The sequence below is a fragment of the Microcaecilia unicolor genome, chromosome 2 (assembly GCF_901765095.1).
Source record: "Microcaecilia unicolor chromosome 2, aMicUni1.1, whole genome shotgun sequence".
Taxonomy (NCBI): Eukaryota; Metazoa; Chordata; class Amphibia; order Gymnophiona; family Siphonopidae; genus Microcaecilia; species Microcaecilia unicolor.
The window spans coordinates 202,865,359-202,888,497 of NC_044032.1; the positions used below are offsets into that span (position 1 = coordinate 202,865,359).

A 23,139-nucleotide genomic window follows, 5' to 3' on the forward strand; every position below is an offset into this window, starting at 1 on the left:
TCTTCCCTAAGGATAAAGGAAACATACTACTCACCCCAATACCTAAAGATTCAAAGAAAAAAGCAAATGACATAACCAACTACTGCCCGGTAGCATCAATCCCTCTGGCAGTCAAACTAATGGAAAGTATGGTAACCAAACAGCTTACCAACTACCTAAACAAATTCTCAATACTACAGGCATAGCACTAATCCATAAATCCCACTTCATAACAACAGCTGAGTCCATAACACCCCAACTTGAAATCGCCTCAGTTAGAATTCACCATACATCCTTACGTGGCCACCTAAACGTGATCTTGTTTTATACACCAAGTAACTGGCACGATTGCCAATCTCGCTTCATGGATTTTATATCAAATACCTGTGTATTGAACTCCAATTTACTTATAATAGGTGACATAAACCTACACCTAGAAGACCCTAAGACAACCAATGCATGTGAATGCAAGGAATTCCTCCAAATATGGGACCTTAATTGGTCAAACTTACAAACAACCCATGTCAAAGGTCACAATGAGGCATATTTTCAAAGCAGTTTGGGAGGCTAAGTTCCATAGGTTTCTATGGAACTTTGGAAGGCTAAGTGCTTTGAAAATGAGCCTCACAGTCAACCTTATTGCACACAAGCTGTCCTCAGACCGAAACCTAATAGTATAGAATACAAAAGGGACTGACACACCCTGGTCAGACCACCACAAATTTAACCTCACCTTACAATGGTGAACAAAAGGTGCACACCACGAAAAAGAACCCAAGACCTACATCACGAGAGGCCAAACTGACCCTGTAACATTCTGGCAACAGATCTACATGAACGAATGGGCAAAAACGGAATCAAGACACTATCTCCAAGACTGGGACAACAGATTCAGAAGCATACTAGTCAACAGATTGCATTACTTTGCACTTGCTCACATTAAATGTCATCTGCCATTTGGATGCCTAGTCTCCCAATCTCGAAAGGTCCTCTTGCAATTTAACACCTTTGAATAACTTTACATAGCAAATTTAATATCTCAATAGTTATTCCCATCTATAGTTTATAAATACATTTAAAAGCAGCAGCCCCAGCACAGACTCCTGGGGAACCCCACTATCTACCCTTCTCCATTGAGAATACTGACCATTTAACCGTACTCTCTGTTTTCTATCTTTTAACCAGTTTTTAATCCACAATAGGACATTGTCTCCTATCCCATGATTTTCTAATTTCTTCATGAGTCATTCATGAGGTAGTTTGTCAAATGCTTTTTGAAAATCCAGATTATTACACAATATCAACTGGCTCACCTTTATCCACATGCTTATTCAACCCTCCAAAGAAATGTAGTAGATTGGTGAGGCAAGATTTCCTTTGACTAAATCCTTGTTAGCTTTGTCTCATTAATCCATGTGTTATGTTTATGCTCTGTAGTTTTGTTCTTTATAATAGTCTATTTGCCCAGCACTGACATCAGTCTCACAGGTCTATAATTTCTTGGATCACCTCTGAAACCCTTTAAAAAAAAATTTGGCTTTATATTGGTCACTCTCCAATCGGCTGGTACCATGCTTGATTTTAAAGATAAATTACATATTACTAACAATAGCTCTGCAAGTTCATTTTTCAATTCTATTAGTAATTTTGAGCTGTATACCATCCGATCCAGGCGATTTGCTTCTCTTCAACTTGTCAAATTGCTCCATTATATCTTCTAAGTTTACAGAGATTTGTTTCAGTTTCTCTTACTCGTCAACATTGAATACCATTTCTGGCACTGGTATATTCTCCCACATCTTCCTTGATGAAGACCAAAGCAAAGAATTCATTTACTCCTTCCGCTATGGCCTTATCTTCCTTGATTGCCCCTTTTATCTCTCAGTCATCTTCAGTCCAACTGATTCTTTTGCTGGTCTCTTGATTCTAATACACCTAAAAAAAAATTATTATTCTGTGTCTTTGCCTCCAACTCGATCTTCAATCTGTTCAAAATTCTGCTGCATGACATTATTCTGCCAGTGTCGCTACACTTATATTAGCCCTCTCCTCAAGTCACTTCATTGGCTCCCTATCCATTTCCACATACAGATAAAAAAAAATATGACTTATAAAGTGTATTCATGCTGCTGCTCCTCAGTACCTTTCCACTCTTATCTCTCCCTATACTCCTCCACAGGAACTCTGTTCATCGGGTAAATCTCTTATCTGTGCCCCTTCTCCTCCACTGCGAACTCCAGGCTCGGTTCCTTTTATCTCACTGCACCATATGCCTGGAATAGACTTCCTGAGTCAGTATTTGAAGCTCCACTTCTGGCTGTATTCAAATCTAGGATAAAAATTCAACTTTTTGAGACTGCTTTTAATACCTAACTCCTATTCACTAGGACTAGGGGGCATGCGATGAAACTACAGTGTAGTAAATTTAAAACAAATCGGAGAAACATTTTCTTCACCCAACGCATAATTAAACTCTGGAATTCGTTGCCGGAGAACGTGGTGAAGGCGGTTAGCTTGGCAGAGTTTAAAAGGGGTTAGACCGTTTCCTAAAGGACAAGTCCAAAAACCACTACTAAATGGACTTGGGAAAAATCCACAATTCCAGGAACATGTATAGAATGTCTGTACTTTTGGGAAGCTTGCCAAGTGCCCTTGGCCTGGATTGGCCGCTGTCGTGGACAGGATGCTGGGCTCGATGGACCCTTGGTCTTTTCCAGGTGTGACATTACTTATGTACAGTACCACGTATGTTTTATCATTCCCACCATAAGTAATTCCCTAATCCTTTGTCTCGTTTGTCTGGCTTGATTAGATTGTAAACTGTGTTGAGCAGAGACTCTCATACATCTAGTAGTGCTATAGAAACAATAAGAAGTAGTACCTACACCCCTGTTCTGCTTACTGCTTTGTTCAAAAATGGCCATAATGCATGCAGCTGACATATAGCTTTCCAGTTTCACCTTCAGGTGATTGGGGGGGGGGGGGGGGGGGGACAGCAACCACTGAGGGGGATTAAGGACACGTCATGCCTTAATCCCTCCAGTGGTCAGATGCTCTATCAGAGTACTTTTTTTGTACCCTAGATAAATGACTGAAAACAGGCTTAACTTAGGACGCCCTTTTTAGGGTTGGACGTTTCTTTCTATTTAGTAATCGTTGTTGGCTGTCCTGATTTTGGGCCCTCCTAAAACACCCTACCAACATGCCCCCTTGCAATCTGGATGAACGGCAGTGTGAAATATCCAATTCTGATTTATTTTTTTTTTTAATCAGGATTAGGACTTTTTGGGAGCATTTTGAGACATTCATCTACTTTGAAAATGAGCACCATAGTGTCATAAAAAGAAATGGAGACTTCTTCAACTTGGGTCCCTGCATGCAGAGTGCCTCATGGGTTTCTCCACTATCCCCAATCCTGTTCATCATCATCTTTAATTCACTTTATTACTTAACACCTTAGGACTATCATACTAAACCTATGCAGATGATATGAAAATCATTTTTCCTATAATTTCTTCAAATACTACTACTACTTTTGATAGCAGTTGTTTTCAAACACTTCAAACTACATGTCATAATATTGTACGTAAGAGCGTAAGAGTAGCCATACTGGTTCAGACCAATGGTCCATCTAGCCAAGTATCCTGTTTCCAAAAGTGGCCAATCCAGGTCACAAGTACCTAGCAGAAACCCAGGAGTTTTACTGAAGATTAGCTTGAGTTATCTGCAGCAGCACCAATTTTATTCCTATGAGCACTGCTGCAGATAACTCGAGCTAATCTTTAGTAAAAGACCTCCCCAATTAGTAGCACCAATCCATGCTATCAGTCACAGTGATTTCCTCATGTCTGTCTCATTAACAGACTTTGAACGTTTCCTCCAGGAACTTGTCCAAACCTTTTTAAAACCCAGATAGGTTGACCACCATTACCACATCCTCCGGCAACAAGTTCCAGAGCTCAACTACTCTTTGAAGGAAAAAAATATTTCCTCCTATTTGTTTAAAAAGTACTTTCATACAATTTAATTAGTGTCCCCTGGTCTCTGTAAATTTTGAATGAGTGAAATATTGATTCACCTCCACTCACTCCACACACCACTCAGGGTTTTATAGACCGCAAATTATATCTTCCCCCACCCCCCACCCCCAACAATCTCCTTTCCAAGCCTTTCCTCATATGGGAGCAGTTCCATCTCTTCTTACCATTTTGGTTGCTCTTCTTTGAACCTTTTCTAATTCCATTACATATTTTTTTTGAGATATGGCAACCAGAATCGAACGCAATACTCAAAGTGAGGTCCTAGTTAAATGCAGAAAAGATCACTCTGTTATGGGTTTCAATGAACTCACCCAATGTTCCAATAATACTGGATTAATAGTTAATCTAGTACTCAAAGTTAAAACAATTTCCTTCATTCAGAAAGTTATAGTATGGGTTTCTGGTTAGTTTCTTCATTAAAAGGAGACTGCCAGATTAAATATTGACCTCTTCTGTATTTTGACAGTTTCAGTTTTGCAAAAGATTAAGGCTTTTATTTTTAATGCAGTAGATGGTCTGCAAAAGTTGCCCATGCTATGATTTTCTCTCATTTACATTATTATAATTCTTGCTATATGGGCATCAACCAAGAACTTGAAGTCTACATTGCAGTTACTCCAGAATATGGCAGCAAAAACAATCTTATATAAATCTAACTTTGATAGTGTAACTCCACTCAATTGCTGTGTGGAAATCATATTGCTATGTTTGGTATTTAAGATTCTTTATGACAACAGTCCACTATAAATGTTCTCATTCATACAATTAAGAACTGGGCGATGCTGTAGTCAGTCAGTCAATTCATATGAACAAGGCTTACTTTCCATTTGCTTTCATTTTTGTCCACTTCCAGATTGAAATTATCTTCTAAGAGGCTACCTCAAATTCTTATGCCAGCCTTATAAAATTGTCAACAGAAATAATTTTGTTCCACCTAATTTGAGGTTCCATAAATTATTAAAATCCTGGCTTTTCCATAAGAATTTGAATTGAGCTCTTTATGTGTTACATCTAATGTAAATGGATTTCTGATTAGAACAATTTTGTAATTATAGGAGTAGCAATAGATAAACCCCATGTAGAGGATAGGTAGGGAGTATAACAGTTTTGGGGCCCTGTTTACTAAGTACATAAGTACATAAGTAGTGCCATACTGGGAAAGACCAAAGGTCCATCTAGCCCAGCATCCTGTCACCGACAGTGGCCAATCCAGGTCAAGGGCACCTGGCACGCTCCCCAAACGTAAAAACATTCCAGACAAGTTATACCTACTGTAAGTGCTCTAACTTTTTAATGTGCGCTAAGAATTAGAACACACTAACACTACAGGCACCCATATATGGGGGTGTCTAGCATTAGCATGTGCTAATTTATTTTGCTAGCGGCTTCCACACGGCACTGCCGATGCAGGCTATTCAAAGTGAATGGGCTGCGTTGGCATTAGCGCACGGCAGCCGCTAGCATGGTTTAGTAAACAGGGGGTTAAAGTCTGAGTAAAGAATACCTGAAGACTCTACAAGTAGGTGCATAGAGAGTTGCCCCCAATAGCTGGATTCATTCATATTATTTATTATAGTTCCTGGTTTTATGCAATATCTATTTGCTGATAGCACGCAGTAATAAGTTAAGTGGTAGCACACTTTAGTTGCTTGGATTCCATGTAACTGGCTGGTAAAATATATATCAGTTTAATAGAGAAGTTTAAGACATGTCATCTTGCAAAAAAACTTGAATTTAGGAGTTACAATTTAATAAACTCTGTAAAACAAGAGAAAGAATCCAGTACCTTGGTACTTGTTTTTCTTTTTCCAGAATGCATTGTTCTAACAGATCAATGAATCTCTGTGGGAAAGCAGAAAACTCCACTAGCAGCCCTTGCTGGTTCTTTAGGCTGAAATCAAATAAAGATGTAGGTTAATATTACTTTAGCAGTATCATAACACCAGCAATCGCTCTGTCCCTTAACCCTCTATAAAATAAGAGATTGACTATCAAATGAAGACTCAAAACAAATGGCATGTGGCAAACATCCAGCCACAGCTTTATTAATTTTCAAATAATCCCTTTTATTAACCTCCCCAATTCCTATATCACACCCCTCACCTGGTTCAGGAAGCACTAAAGTCCTGCAGCATGATGTGCCTAAGAGTCTTCTGTTTACTTCCTGGTTGCTGCAGCTCCCTTTTATAGTCCCAGATGGGGTGCTGACAGATGACCTCAGTTCCTGGCTAGGGAGATATAAGGAAGTGTTCTATATTCCTCCAGTGCTTCGGCAACAGGCTTTCAGAGTTGTGCCTCTCCAGTGTTTGTTGCCTGGTCAGCTCCTGCTTCCAGCCCTGCCTGTTCCAGTCCTCCAAGCCCTGCTGTTCCAGCTCCTCCCTGGCCTCGACTCCATCAGGCCAGCCCCCAAGGGCTCTTTAAGAGCCAACTTCTAGACAGCTCTGTCGTGTTCCAGCTAGTCTGCTAGGTACTGCTTAATCCTACGCTTCAGCCAGTCCAAGTCAGGACCTGCCTTCTCTAGCTCCTGGTCTCTGCCAGGAAGCCTTTCCAGCAACTGTCAACAAGGGTCTGTAAGGAGCTTATGGCCACACAGGTACAGCCAATCTCATTATAGTCCAAGGGCTCACCTTCTCGAACCATGACACCCCATCCAAAAAACAGATCCAAATTTATCTTCCCAACATTATAACATTACATAACATTTAATAATTAAGAACTTACTGGTTAGATGGTAATGAACTTAAGTACTGTAAACTCAAATGGTAGGATTCACGGTAACGCCAAACCCGGTCCTTGTCCCAGAGAGCTAATATCAGTACCTCTCATGACCCCATTGCTTCTTTCCCATAGACCCCCAACTTCAAAGAGCACACAAAATACCCCCAATAAGTACCATTCAGTGTGGAATGACCAGAGAATTATTGCCAGAAGCAACAACAGCCTAGCTAATCAACGCTCACCATCCCCGAAGCTGCAGGTCAGGTATGCAAAACACACATCTCAAGGCTATCCTCAATTGAGGACAAAAAGATATCCAAATCTAGAGATAGACACCATCATCCCTGAACAAAACAGGACAATCTGGTGTCAACAAATCATGCATCAAAACCAAGCCCCTCAATTTCCCTACAAAAGTAGGACACACAGCTTATGTAAAAATTAGCATCCATCCATACCCTTCTAGGAATAATCTGTGACCAAATAATATGGGTAAATGCAATTAACTGTGGGCTACCATTAGGGCTCTTTTCACTCTTCTACGACTTGATGCTGTTGGAATAATGTATTGTATTTTACATGCATTGCCTGTCACCAATTTTTTCTCTGTGATTACTCTGTGACCTCTGATGTGAATTACTTAGAGAGGTCACAGCTATGCAACTTCCTGTGGGGGTTAGACACAGCACATGGAGCTCATGATCTCTCCTAACCTGAGAGAATTCATGGTGTGAGCATCCATTACCATCTAAGCACATGGAAAGAGCTGATAATCCAAATGTATAGTATTATGTATATATAAGCCTGTCTGAATATAATCTAACTACAAACTGTGAGTAAACAGATGTTTTGTTACTTCAACTTTAAAGTGACTCAGCAGTGAATTATTCTGGGGTGTATGAGAGAGATGAAGAAAAGAAATTAACATTTCTAAAGCTGAAGCTGTGTGTATAAAATCTGCTAATTATTTACTACAAATAATCCAACAAAAGGGTTATGGGCCCAGCCCAGGAATTGAAAAAGGAAAAAGGAGAAATATTACCAGGCAGTAAAAAAGCCACATTTTTCTCTTAAGTTTTAAAAGAAAGATTCAGTCTGTCTCTCTCTCCCCCCCCCCCCCCCCCCCACACCATACAGCAGGCAAGGCTAAGAAAATGGCTGAGGGAGGAAATTCACCAATTTTCTACTCTCTCAAGGTGCCTAAATTAACTGGATTTAATTACCAGCAGTGGGAACTAAGATTCATATGTCTCCTTCAAGCAAAGAAATTAAGTATATGCTTAGACCAAAACAGAACAGCTGAAAATATGGCTGAATGGGACAATGCAAACTATTATGTGAAGTGCATGTTTTTGGAAGCTCTCTCAGAGAAACAAGCCATATTAGTGGAGGGAAAAGATACACCAAAGGACATTTTATATAAACTGAGAACTATGTATGCAACTACATATGCAAAACAGCAACCAATTTGGTTGGCAGAGTTGAATGAAACCAAATTAAGGGATAAAAGTAAATGTAATGATCACATTATGCATCTTATGTCTTCATTTCAAAAGCTAGAACTTTCTGGAATTCCCATGTGCGATGCATTGAAAAGAGCATTTCTTTTTACCTCACTATCAAAGAAGTTTGATGTTTTTAGGTCTGTAAATGAAGCCATTGAAGGGCAATCTTTTGAACAGGCAGCATCAAAACTGAGGCAGGAATGCATAATTAATGATTCTGAGGAGATGTGTTCTCAAAGCAAGTCAGAGAGAAATGAAAAATTTCTTGGCAAAGAACATAGGAAGGCGGAGCTATGGGAAAACTCCACCCAAGGGCAAGCTGATTTGCTACTCATGTGGAAAGGAGGGACATGTATCTAAATGGTGTAAGGAAACACAAAACACCCCCTCTAGCTCACCTAAGCCAATGGAACAAAAGAATTCTCCAACCAGGAAATGTATGAAGGACAATGATAAACATTAGAGCTTTCTAATGGTAGAAAAATCTTTGACTATGGTAAATAATAATTCAAATGAAAGTACTTGGATTTTGGATTCGGGGAGCACATGCCATTTAACCAATTCTAAGGATTTCTTTCAGGAAATGAGTCCAGAAGAAGGTATTCTTAAAACTGCAAACGCAGGGACTACTCAGATCCAAGCAAAAGGCATTGGATTCTTAAAATGCAAAGTGTCAAATGAAGTTAAAGAAATTCCTGTAAGTGATGTCTTGTATATTCCCCAAGCAGTTTGCAATATGCTTAGTGTATCTACATTAGATAAGAAGGGATTTGTGATTCATTTTGAAAACAGTAAGTGCACAATCTCTAAAAATGATGAAGTGTATGCTGAAGCTTTTATGCATAATGATATTTATAAACTGAGCATTTCAGGTGAAGCCTCACATCTGGCGCAAGTAAGGAAGAATGATGGTAAATGTAGTCTGGAAATCTGGCATCGCCGCCTGGGACATCGTGATTTTAAGGTGATCTAGGATCTTTACAGTAAGCAACTAGCCACCGGCATTCAGATACGTGCAGATACTGGTAAAATGGAGAAATGCATAGTCTGTGTTACTCAAAAAGGTGTGAGACCCTCATTTCCTGCATACACAGGAAATAGGAGTAATAAAGTACTGGACTTAATACACAGTGACTTATGTGGACCGTTTAATATCCCATCATTGGGAAATAACAGATTTGTGCTAATATTCTTGGATGATTTCTCTAGATACTGTGTGGTCTATTTGCTGAAAGAAAAAAAAGTCAAGTCACAGACATGCTGAAGAAATACGTAGCCATGGTGAGCAATAAATTTGAAAGAAAACCAAAGGTTCTTCAGACCGACAATGGTGGTGAGTTCACTTCACAAAGCATGCGCACATTTCTAGAACAAGAAGGCATTCAGCATATCACAGCAGTAGCTTATACACCAGAGCAAAATTCTGTTGCAGAGAGAAAATTTAGGTCACTTGTGGAAATGACCAGATGTATGCTGTCAGATAGCAATCTCCCTAAAAGACTATGGGGGGAAGCCATTCTCACAGCAGTGTACCTACAAAACAGAATGCCAACTAAAGGCGCTGAGCGCACACCACATGAGATATGGCATGGTAGGAAGCCAAACCTGTCACACATAAGAACATTTGGAAGTACAGCATATGCTCATGTACCAAAGCAAAGAAGGCATAAGCTGGATTCCACAACAGAAAGGGGCATTTTAGTTGGCTATGCTCCAGGACACAAAGGATATAGAATTTTGAATCTGAAAACTGGCATTGTTGGCATAAGACATGTTACATATTTTGATGAAAACAAAAGGGTTGATAAAGGCTGGATTATCCCAGATGAGCCTTATCATCCAGAATATGAAACTAGAACCATAATAGACATGCCAGTGTATATAAATGCCATACCAAGGCAGATGTCTGAAAGCAACTCATCTGTATCTAACGAGGAACAGGCAGAGGAAGCAGACACAGAAAGGATCATTGCAGGAGACAGTACAGTTGGAGAAGGGGAATCAATTGGAGAAGGACTCTCAGATTTAGAGGATGCGGAAAGGTCAGACCAACCTGTTGTCAGACGCTCATCCAGGGAAAACAAAGGTGTTCCACCCCCAAGACTGTCTTACCTAACAAAGTCAGAAGAAGCTCAAGAGCCCTTAACATGGGATGAGATTGAGAAAATGCCAGCAGAAGAAGCTGCTGAATGGCATAAAGCAGCACAAGAAGAAATTGATGCATTGGATAAAAATAATATTTGGATTCTTACAAAATTACCTCCTGGCAAGAAAGCTATAGGATGCAAATGGGTATTCAAGTTAAAAAGGAATGCACAAGGAAAAGTGGAAAGGTATAAAGCCAGATTAGTCGCAAAGGGATATCTTCAAAAATATGGAGAAGATTTTGATGAAGTGTTTGCACCTGTAGTGAAACACACGACAATTAGAACACTTCTGAGCATTGCAGTCTCAAAAGGCATGCAAGTCAACCACATTGATGTGAAAACAGCATTTCTTCATGGAGATATAACTGAAGACTTGTACATGGAACAGCCAACAGGTTTCATAAATACAAAACAAAGACAGCTAGTGTGTAAATTAAACAAAGGTCTTTATGGATTAAAGCAAAGTGCAAAATGTTGGAATGACAAATTGCATGAAATATTGACAAATTTAGGATTTAAGCAAGGTGAAGCAGATAAATGCTTGTACACTAGGTGCAGAAATGGACAATATGCATACATTTTAGCTTTTGTTGATGATCTGCTCATTGCAAGCGAAAGTGAGCAAGAGTACAAGGACATTGTAAAATATTTAAACCTGAATGTTGAGATAAAAGAACTTGGTAATGTGTCATACTATCTTGGTATAGAAATTGAGAAACAAAATGATGGTTCTTATCTTCTAAGCCAGAAGCAGAAAATAAATGAGCTTATTGAAAGTTTAGGTATGCAAGATGCCCAAGTTGTAAGCACTCCCATGATCACTGATTTTCTGAAGGATGAAACAGTAAGAGAACCTTTACCAGATAACATCCAATATAGATCAGCCATAGGTAAGCTTTTATATCTGACTACCACATACAGGGCTGATATAGCAAATGCAGTAGGAATTTTGAGCAGAAGGGTCAGCTCACCTACCAAATCAGATTGGACTGCAGTTAAAAGGATGGTAAGGTATTTAAAAGGTACCATTGATTGTAAATTAAAGATTTCAGCCAATAGTAATCCAAAACTAATATGTTACTGTGATTCAGATTGGGCAGGGGATCATTCTGATTATAAATCCACAAGTGGATATGTGTTTATGTATGGAAATGTACAAATTTCTTGGGCCAGTCATAAACAAAGTATTGTGAGTCTGTCTTCTACAGAAGCTGAATATGTGGCCGTATCAGAAGCATGCAGAGAACTGATGTGGATTGAAAAACTTTTGCTGGATTTTGGAATAGCTGAACAGAGACCAATCCAGATAATGGAAGATAATCAGAGCTGCATCAGACTGTCACAGAATGACAAGGTTCAGTCACGCACCAAGCACATCGCAACGAAATATCACAACGTGCGAGAGCTGGCGAAAGAAGGGGTCATCAGTCTAGACTATTGTCACACCAGTGAGATGACAGCTGACATCATGACCAAACCATTACCCAGAGAACGTTTTGAGAATCTGCGAATAAAGCTTGGACTTTGTGTGAATTAATAATTGCATGACAGTTATGCATGAGAAGGGGTTTGTTGGAATAATGTATTGTATTTTACATGCATTGCCTGTCACCAATTTTTTCTCTGTGATTACTCTGTGACCTCTGATGTGAATTTCCTAGAGAGGTCACACCCATGCAACTTCCTGTGGGGGTTAGGCACAGCACATGGAGCTCATGATCTCTCCTAAGCTGAGGATCTATGGTGTGAGCATCCATTACCATCTAAGCACATGGAAAGATCTGATAATCCAAATGTATAGTATTATGTATATATAAGCCTGTCTGAATATAATCTAACTACAAACTGTGAGTAAACAGATGTTTTGTTACTTCAACTTTAAAGTGACTCAGCAGTGAATTATTCTGGGGTGTATGAGAGAGATGAAGAAAAGAAATTAACATTTCTAAAGCTGAAGCTGTGTGTATAAAATCTGCTAATTATTTACTACAAATAATCCAACAGATGCCATTAATGAATCAGATTTTGTTCTCATGCAGATAAACATGTAAGTAGGTGAAGAAAAATGATGGTCTTGAAGCAGTGCACGCCTTGCAATCTAACACAGCAAATCCTCACTCTCAAATTAGCCAGTTTCAGATGAGGTCCCAAACAGGATTGCTGAACTCTCTTCTGTACCCAAAATACAAACCAATCTCTATATAGCCAGACCGCAATTTCTGGAGGTGAAGGCCCTTGAACAGAAACTGACAGAGAGAATTAACAACCAGATGACACAAAAATGTGTCACATCTGCACATATCTTAAATCTATCAGACCACCAGTGGCTCACACCTTATATTAGTGACAATGGGACACCCCAAAGATCTACTGTACTTGCAGTCTCTATCCTAAAAGAATGAAAAATGAACTTGCAAAACTATTGTTAGAAACATGTAGTTTATCTTTAAAATCAAGTACAGTAACAGAGGCAAACACACACTCAGGGGACCAGGAGATGGTGACCAATAGTCATACAACCCTTTAACAATTTCTTCACTAAGAAGGTAGTGGTGATATCCTCACAACCACCCAACTTGCAAAGAAACACACAATGGCTAAAGCCACCTTAACCATATGAACAGACCAACCCTTGGCAAATGAGTCATCAAGAAAACACAATATTGACTCCTGTGAAAAAAGAACTGTTCCTCGATTCCCTGATCACTGTCAGAAATGCTGAGAAATGTCTCCAGCCCTTTTCCTACAGCTAGAAGGTATTACGGGCCAGTGTCGACTGCAGCAGCTCTATTAATGCAACCGGACGATGTCTCAAAGTCCTAGTGGCATCAGTAATGGCTCTTCATCCACATCCAGCATTAAGGCCTGAAAATGAGACCACTGGAAACAAGAAATAGTGTCATCCATTTCATTATGTGCACAAGAAATATGCTTAGCAACAAACACCAACATTCTTCTGCAAATCAACAGGCAAGTAGCAGATTGCTTATTCAAAGCCTCAATGTCAGCCATGTGGTCATATCGCCAAATCACCACGTTATTGACAAACTCCTATCCCTATATGACTAAAGCTACAAACACTCTGAAAAGTTATAAAAAGACAATATACTTGCACAAACCCCACTGAACCCTAACAGGCCATTGTTCCACACACCAAGCGCCTTTGAAAAACAACCCAAAACTGTGGCTTCTGAAATGTCAGAAAAAAATGTCCAGGTCCCAAGCAGTCACTACTGGTAACTGCCACACTTGAATCCCACCGACAACTTAGGAAAAGAACCCCCGTTTTTAAGTTCTCTCACCCTCAGTGGAATTCAAAAAAAAAATAATTATATCTCCAGCCAATATTCTTAATCAGATGTGTTAAAACTCTGGATGGAACCAGGTTGCTGGTGCTAACATTTAAAAAGGAGATTGAGCGTCTTTTAAACTAAAACGGGGGAGAAGCCAACAATCGCATAGGAGCACATGGTTTGGTTTGAAATATCCTTGAAGGATACTATTGAAAAAAGATCTTTAGAGAATCCTGATTGAGAGGTTTCAATAATGGTGAAAGAAAGCCAGGAGTGAATAAAGTAAAGGGTGCAAAATTATCCCCCATTAACTTCAAAGCAGTCTGTAGATGCAAGGAAAAAAAAGACAATTTGAAGTGTCTATATACAAATGCTAGAAGCCATAAAAATAAGATAGGAGACTTGGAGTATATAACACTAAGGGGTTCTTTTACTAAGCTGTGGTAAAAGGAAGCCTGCACTTGCATCAGCGTGTGTTTTTGATGCGCGCTGAGGCCCCTTTTTACCACAGTGAATGGGCTGGGTTGGCACTAGTGCACAGCCAGCTATGCTTGCGGCTTAGTAAACTCCAGCATTTGTTACAGAATATTTTAACTATAATTTTGCAATATATGTTTTTATTTTTTTAGCATACCCTATGTTTGTATGGTGTCAATGATTTTAATATATTCATATTAACATAAATGTATATTTTTATTATATTTTTCATGTCTAATAATTTTTTTTTTTGCTTATGTTTTTAGATATAGTGACTTCTGAGGCAGGTAATTTGTTGCCGAAACATTGTTCTGTCTTGAGTCTATATGATTTTTTTTTATTAATAAGTCATTTGCAACCTTTTGGAATATATTGGTTTTGTGTTTGGCCTACATCCCTTCCCTATTCCTTGGACCTTTGTGGACTTGCTTCCATACGGAATCATCATTTTTGGTATACCTGTGGTTTGATAATTTAGGTTTAGTAGGGATTAAGATGGAATTCATCAAGTGACATTATGACCTTAACAGGTGTTAAAGGAATTACCATGCACTAAATGTTAAAAGCCCATTCTATACCTATACAGCATTATGCTGTATTAAGGCCATAATGTTGCTTAATGGATTCCCCCTCCCCCCCTCCTTAGTCAGGTTCGCTTAATTTAAGTGAAGTGGGGATAAAGTAATTCATGTTGGGATAAAATAAAACAGTACTTGATTTAAGTCAAATGGGGATAAATTAAACTAAGTTAAACTAAATTAAATGTGGTTAAGTGTTAATCAAGTTGAGATAAACTAAATTTGTCAACTAGAGATAATCAATAGAAATCAAACAAAATAAAACATGGAAAACAAAATAAGATAATACCTTTTTTATTGGACATAATTTAATACATAACTTAATACATTTCTTGATTAGCTTTCGAAGGTTGCCCTTCTTCGTCAGATCAGAAATAAGCAAATGTGGTAGATGAAAGTATATATAAGTAAAACATTCAAGCATTTCATTGACAGTCTAATAGGGTGGGGATGGGTAGGAGGTATGCATGGGAACATCAAAGCATTTCAGAGATAGACTAACAGGGTGGGAGTGGATAGGTGAGAGGAGGGTGATAAACATAGCAATACAACTTTATGGATTATAATGGGCTAGAAAACCCAGATCTTTGTTAAGTCCTGTCTGTTGGGTGTCAAAATATTCAATCATTCTGACTTCAAAGGTCTTACGTTGCTGTATTGTTTTAAAGTTACCTTTCAGGATTCTTACTATGAAGTCACTGGTACAGTGATCTGGTTTTGTAAAGTGCTGGCCCACAGGGGTGGGAACCCGGCTGGCACCAGTGTTGTTCATGTGATGCCTATGTAAATTAAATCTTGCCTTTAACATCTGGCCTGTTTCTCCAATATAGCATCCTTTGGTACATTTTTTACACTGAATGATTTATACCACATTGGAAGATGAGCATGTGAAATATTCCTTTATGTTGAATATTTTTCCTTTGTGAATGACTGTGGGGTCCTGTGAAATGTTTTGGCATAGCTTGCAGCTGGATATATTGCAAGGATGTGTGCCCGTCTCTTCTTTTTCAGTCTGTGTTGGGAGTTTACTTCTGATTAGCTTGTGTTTCAAGTTGGGTGGCTGTCGGAAGGCCAGTATTAGTGGGGCTGGAAATACTGTATCTCTTTCAGTAATTCATCCTCTTGGAGTAGAGGCTGAAGATCTTTTATGATTTTTCTTAATTTTTCCAGCTCTGGATTGTATGTCACTATAAAGGGGATTCTGTCTGTGGCTTTTTTTTTTCTTTGTATTGTAGCAGATTTTCCCTGGGTGTTTTGAGGGGAGGAGGCAATATTTTTGGAGATTATTTTGGGGTTGTAGCCTTTCCGTTCAAAGGATGCAGTCAGGATTTCAAGATTTCTGTCTCTGTTTTCAGGATATCCCCAAATGAATATGCATGAGATCTATTTACATGCACCGTTTCCACTGTATGCAAATAGATCTCATGCATATTAATTGTGGAAACCCTGAAAACCTGACCTGGTTAGGACTGAGGTTGGACACTCCTGTCTTAATCAGATAAGGTAAACCGCTGTATGACTACAAGTTTTCTTGGAGACATCTAAACTTTAGACCTTATAAAATTCCTGGAGGAAGAGTCCATAGTCTGCTACGGAGGCAAACATGGGAAGCAAATGCTTGCCCTGGGATTTGTAGTATGAAGTGCCGCCACGATTTGGGTTTCTGCTAGGTACTTGGGACCTGGCTTGGCCACTGTTTGGAAAACAGGATGCTGGGCTAGATGGACCATTGGTCTGACCCAGTATGGCTACTCTTAAGTTCTTATAAACTAATCAAAATGACTCTTACAGGCAAATTTTACCTCTGAAAGTCTTCTTCTCCAATAGTGAGATTATAAAGAAAAAATGGATCTGCATCATCTGAAAGGCGTACAACTAGGTCCTGTCAAAATAAAAAATCTTGGTCACTTCAAGGACTGAGTATGTTAAGTCAATTCTGAAAAGCAATTTTGTTATATATTAGGAAATGTATAAGAAATTAAATCATGAAGAGATAGGACAATGGTTAAAAGGAACAGATTACTTAAAGAAACTTTAGTTTTCTTCCCTCATATAAGGGCCATTTTTTTGGTATCCATGATCATAAATATATTTATGTATACTTTTAAAGGGAGAGAATAAATAAGCAAGTTATACACATACCTTTTTATGAATAGGGTTGCATGTTGTATGCATTTCAACTGTTAATCTGATATTCGCTCTCCTGAAAATAAATATTAGTAGGTTATTACACACAACAAAATGTCACAGCAAACATATTTTAGGAAACAATTAAGACAGCAGTTTACAGAAATAAGGCCCCCAAACCCAGAAACAGAGAATAGCAGATGAGGAATACAAGATCTATCAAATTGTCACAATCTTCTTAGACCCTGACAGAGTTTAACCAATAGTTAGATTACCATCACATTTTCCACTAGGAGGCCATTTATTTAGATATACCATGACATTTACTCTCTTAAAACCTATTTGCCCCTGTTTTACCACTAATGTACCTCATAATTCAGCTTCTTTTTACTGAGTATATGACAACAGCCAGTATGGTTAAAAAGTGAAGCCTAGGAAGCTATTAGAGCTAAAAAGAAAATCCTTCAGAAAATGGAAGAAGGATCCAATTAAAAATAAGAAACAGCATAAGGAATGGCAAGTCAAATGCAAAGAGCTGATAAAGAAGGCAAAGAGGAACTTTGAAAAAAAAGATTTTGTTGGAGGCACACACACATAGTAAAAACATTTTTAGGTATATTAAAATCTAGAAGCCGGCAAAAGAATAATTTGGACTGCTAGACGACCAAGAGAAAAAAGGGGCACTCAGGGAAGACAAAGCATTAGCGGAGAGAATAAATGAATTCTTTGCTTCTGTCTTCACAGAGAAAGATTTGGGAGAGATACCAGTGCCAGAAATGGTATTTAAAGCTGATGAGTCAGAGAAAGTGAATGAAATCCCTATAAACCTGGAGGATGTAATGGGGAAATTTGTCAAAATGAAGAGTAGAAAATCACCTGGACCGGATGGTATTCATTCCAGAATACTGATAGAATAAGTTCCCATTACTATTGTTAGTAATATATAATTTATCTTTTTTTTTTTTTTTTTTTTTATTAGCTTTCGAAGGTAGCCCTTCTTCGTCAGATCAGAAATAAGCAAATTTTCATAAGTAACAGCTTATAAAAGTGAAACATCAAAGTATTTCAGTGACAGTCTGAAAGGAAGAGGGAGGGGTGGGCTAGGTGAGAAACAGGGGGCTGAGAGGATGGACAGGGAGATGTGCATGATGATCAGAGGGTGACAAAGCAGTGAAATTTCATAGTTTATAATGGGCTAGAAAAGCCAAATCTTTGTTAATTCCTGTCTTGTGGGTGTCAAAATATTTTAATCATTTTGACTTCAAAGGTCTTGCGTTCCTGTATTGTTTTAATGTTTCCCTTAAGTATTCTCACCATAAAATCATTACTACAGTGTTTTGGTTTTTTAAAGAGCTGTCCCACAGATGTAACATCTTGTTTTGCACTGGCATTTTTCATACGATGTCTATGTAAATTAAATCTCTTCGTCAGCATCTGGCTTGTTTCTCCAATATAGCAACCTTTGTCACATTTTTTGCACTGGATGACATATATTACATTGGAAGATGAGCATGTGAAAGATTCCCTTAATCTTGAATATTTTCCTTTGTGAATGACTGTGGCGTCTTGTGAATTTTTTTCGCATAGTTTGCAGCTGGATACATTGCAAGGATGTGTGCCATTGTGTACACCTCTCAAACTACCAATTAGCACATGATTATTATATCCAACTGACCAACTCTCTTGGCTCTAACCCTCGACTTCTTTTCACCACATTGAACTCTCTCCTCAAGGTGCCCCCTCCCCCAACTCCCCCTTCATTATCTCCTCAGACCCTTGCTGAATTCTTTCACGACAAGGTTCAAAAGATAAACCTTGCATTCTCTACCTCGCCACCTCTCCCTCCACTAGTCCGTTCCCCTCTCTCTCTTTCCCCTCATTCCTTTTCCTCCTTTCCTGAAGTTACTATTGAGGAAACTACACTTCTCCTTTCTTCCTCAAAATTTACCACCTGTTCCTCTGATCCCATTCCCACCCACCTTCTTAATGCCATCTCACCTGCTCTTATTCCTTTTATCTGTCACATTCTCAACCTCTCACTTTCCACTGCAACTGTCCCTACTGCCTTTAAATATGCTGTGGTCACACCTCTCCTTAAGAAGCCTTCACTCGACCCTACTTGTCCCTCTAATTACCGACCCATCTCCCTCCTCCCTTTTCTCTCCAAATTACTTGAGCGTGCTGTTCACCACCGCTGCCTTGATTTTCTCTCCTCACATGCTATTCTTGACCCACTACAATCTGGTTTTCGCCCTCTCCACTCAACCGAAACTGTGCTTACTAAAGTCTCCAATGACCTATTACTGGCTAAATCCAGAGGCCAATATTCCATCCTCATTCTTCTTGATCTTTCCACTGCTTTTGACACTGTCGATCACAGCATACTTCTCGATACCCTGTCCTCACTTGGATTCCAGGGCTCTGTCCTTTCCTGGTTATCTTCCTACCTCTCCCTCCACACCTTTAGTGTTCACTCTGGTGGATCCTTTTCTACTTCTATCCCTCTGCTTGTAAGCGTACCTCAGGGTTCTGTTCTTGGTCCCCTCCTCTTTTCTATCTACACTTCTTCCTTGGTCCATTAATCTCATCCCATGGCTTTTCCTACCATCTCTATGCTGATGACTCCCAAATCTACCTTTCTACCCCTGATATCTCACCTTGCATCCAAACCAAAGTTTCAGCATGCTTGTCTGACATTGCTGCCTGGATGTCTCAACGCCACCTGAAATTAAACATGACCAAAACCGAGCTTCTCATTTTTCCCCCCAAACCCACCTCCCCACTCCTCCCCGTTTTCTATTTCTGTTGATGGCTCTCTCATTCTCCCTGTCTCCTCAGCTCAAAACCTTGGGGTCATCTTTGACTCTTCTCTCTCCTTCTCTGCTCATATCCAGCAGATCGCCAAGACCTGTCGTTTTTCTTTACAACATCCGTAAAATCTGCCCCTTTCTTTCTGAGCACTCTACCAAAACCCTCATCCACACCCTTGTCACCTCTCGTTTAGACTACTGCAATATGCTTCTTGCTGACCTCCCACTTAGTCACCTCTCCCCTCTCCAATCGGTTCAAAAATCTGCTGCCCGTCTCATCTTCCGCCAGGGTCGCTTTACTCATACTACCCCTCTCAAGTCGCTTCACTGGCTCCCTATCCATTTTCGCATCCTGTTCAAACTTCTTCTACTAACCTATAAATGTACTCACTCTGCTGCTCCCCAGTATCTCTCCACACTCGTCCTTCCCTACACCCCTTCCCGTGCACTCCGCTCCATGGATAAATCCTTCATATCTGTCCCCTTCTCCACTACTGCCAACTCCAGACTTCGCGCCTTCTGTCTCGCTGCACCCTACGCCTGGAATAAACTTCCTGAGCCCCTACGTCTTGCCCCATCCTTGGCCACCTTTAAATCTAGACAAAGTCCACTTCTAACACTGCTTTTGACTCGTAACCACTCGCCTCCACCTACCCTCCTCTCCTCCTTCCTGTACACACTAATTGATTTGATTACTTTATTTTTTGTCTATTAGATTGTAAGCTCTTTGAGCAGGGACTGTCTTTCTTCTATGTTTGTGCAGCGTATGCCTTGTAGCGCTATAGAAATGCTAAATAGTAGTAGTAGTAGCAGCAGCACAGCATGAAGTCTCTGTACTTTCCAAAGGACTCCCATTTTGTCCTACAGCAAGCTTGATGAAATTCAATTATACTCAGATCTGGAAGAATTCATTAGAAAACTTCACCTGAAGGTACATTTTCACAATAAAGTAACACCCAACAGACTGGAACACAATTTTAAACAAAATAACACATATTTTACCCCACATTGTGGACAAAACAATAAACTAGACAGCTACATAGAAAGTTTCAGGTAGAGAGTAAAATCACTTTCCAGCAAACTTTCCTGCAAACAAAAGAAAGTCCTGTACAACCTTACTCCACCAGAAAGAGCAACCGTAAGCAAACTACAAAACAACCAACGCATTATCATCAAACCCACAGACAAAGAGGGCTCAGTTTTGATTATGGATGCACAAAAATACATCGAAGAAGGGCACAGACAGCTCTCAGACAAAACATACTACAGGAAACTAACTGAAGATCCCACACAGGACTATACGAAACAGCTGAAGGGCCTTATCAGAACATTTCCTAAACAAGTACAGCCACATCTGAAGAAACTCATATCAAACCAGCCCTCTGTGGACACATTCTACATGCTACCCAAAATCCACAAACCTGGAAACCCTCGCAGACCAATCATATCAGGTACTGGCACACTCAAGGAGGAAATATCTGGACTCATAGAGGGGATTCTGAAACCTTTCATGCACAAGACAAACAGCTTCATTCAAGACACCACAGACTATCTAAATAAATTGAAAAATATCAATTACCACCGGGTTCCCTTCTGGTCACGATGGATGTAGAATCACTATACAGCAACATTCCCCAAGCAGATGGCATAGCTGCATGTGAGAAGCTCCTAAAAACATCCACAATGGACCATCAATACTCACCAGAAACTATTACAAAATTAATCAAATTTATTCTAAGCTGGATTTTCAAAAGGCATTTGACAAAAGTACCTCATGAAAGTCTCCAGAGAAAATTGTAGAGTCATGGGATAGGAGGTAGTGTTTTATTGTGGATTAAAAACTGGTTAAAAGATAGAAAACAGTGAGTAGGGTTAAATGGTCAGTATTCCCTATGGAGAAGGGTAGATAGTAGGGTTCCCCAGGAGTCTGTACTGGAATCACTGCTGTTTAACATATTTATAAATTATCTAGAGATGGGAGTAACTAGGGAGGTAATTAAATTTGCTGATGACACAAAGTTATTCAAAGCTGTTAAATTACAAGAGGATCTTACGAGACTGGGTGTCCAAATGGCAAATGACATTTAAGGTGAGCAAGTGCAAAGTGATGCATGTGGGAAAGAGGAACCCAAACTATAGCTACATAATGCAAGGTTCCACATTAGGAGTCACTGACCGGGAAAGGGATCTAGGCTGTCCCACTGCTCTGCTGGGATGTCTGTGTCCAGTCTAGTAAGACTGCTGGCCCCCAGACATCCCAATGGATTGTTTTTGTGCATTTTTTCCCATGGGTGTTTTTGTTTGAAAATGGTCTTTAAGAAAGGTACACTGAGCACAGAACCATCTAAAATAGGACGGTAGAAAGAGTCTGGCACTGTATGTTAAACTAAAATTTCAATGGATCTTTGTTAAGATAACAAAGAGGGACCAATTTAAACTCAGATTTGGATTTCACTACCTATTATTGCAATGGAGGAGTGGCCTAGTGGTTAGAGTGGTGGACTTTGGTCCTGGGGAACTGGGTTCGATTCCCACTGCAGGCATAGGCAGCTCCTTGTAACTCTGGGCAAGTCACTTAACCCTCCATTGCCCCATGTAAGCCGCATTGAGCCTGCCATGAGTGGGAAAGCGCGGGGTACAAATGTAATAAATTCTTTTGTACTACCGCTTTACTATTCAAAAGTTGTTTTTTCTAGACTCTTTAAAAGAGAACAAGAGGAACTTAATTTTTTCTTGTAAAATCTAACGTAAGCTAAAATGAGGCTTATTCTCACAGGAACTTGCATTAAATTTCATTTCAAACCAATTTCAAATCTTATCACAGACGACATAAGCCAATTACATTTGCAATCAATTTGTAAAGGTCTCCCTGTTAATACGTTTCGGCTGCAGATAAATGTCAGGTGTCATGCATTCTCGCAAACTGTAAGCCAAATGCTGTAGATTCATTGACTATTGCTACATTTGAATGCAAGCAAAATATCTTGAAAGTCCGATACAAGCAGGGCCATTAAGGTGACAATTCTATAAAAGTTAGGCATCATTCGCATGCATAAAATCAACAACAGACTGCCTAAAAGCAGGGAAGGGGTGTGTCTCTTTTTACATTATAGAACAGTATTCTATAATGTAAAAAGAGGCACACACGTGTATCTAGTTGCATACATGTATGCACTCTGAAAAATGGTGTGTTTGGGGCACAAAATTGGCATGTGCTCAGTGGGACTAACCGCCAAGCAAGCTGAATGTATTAGATAAATGTCAGGCATCTGAATGGCATGTAAAAATACACGCCCAACTTTACACTATCTGTAAATGTCACAGATTTTCACCTGGAGTGTTCAGTGTGTTCTAGTTAGTGTCAGTGCATGGCCAGGCCTTACTTATCCTCTACACTCAGGCACAGGTACCTCCAGCCATCCAGTGGCACAGGTAGGTCAGAAATTTGCATACACTACCTCCATT

General features: G+C 39.5%; 1 protein-coding gene across 8 annotated transcripts in view; it reads right to left on the reverse strand.

The window, feature by feature from the left end:
- The window catches only part of LOC115463267 (spindle assembly abnormal protein 6 homolog), a 177,491-nt gene that overhangs the window by 132,714 nt on the left and 21,638 nt on the right, over positions 1-23,139 (reverse strand). For 5 of the 8 annotated variants that reach the window (XM_030193626.1, XM_030193625.1, XM_030193621.1 and 2 more), the window contains 3 exons: positions 16,880-16,940; positions 16,540-16,619; positions 5,806-5,910 (listed from right to left, as the gene is read on the reverse strand). In XM_030193626.1, the coding sequence (XP_030049486.1) occupies positions 5,806-5,910; positions 16,540-16,619; positions 16,880-16,940 (246 nt within the window). Of the gene's footprint in view, positions 1-1,292; positions 1,316-5,805; positions 5,911-16,526; positions 16,620-16,879; positions 16,941-23,139 lie in introns of those variants that run through there. The other 3 variants (XM_030193627.1, XM_030193624.1, XM_030193628.1) reach the window with 3 other exon arrangements.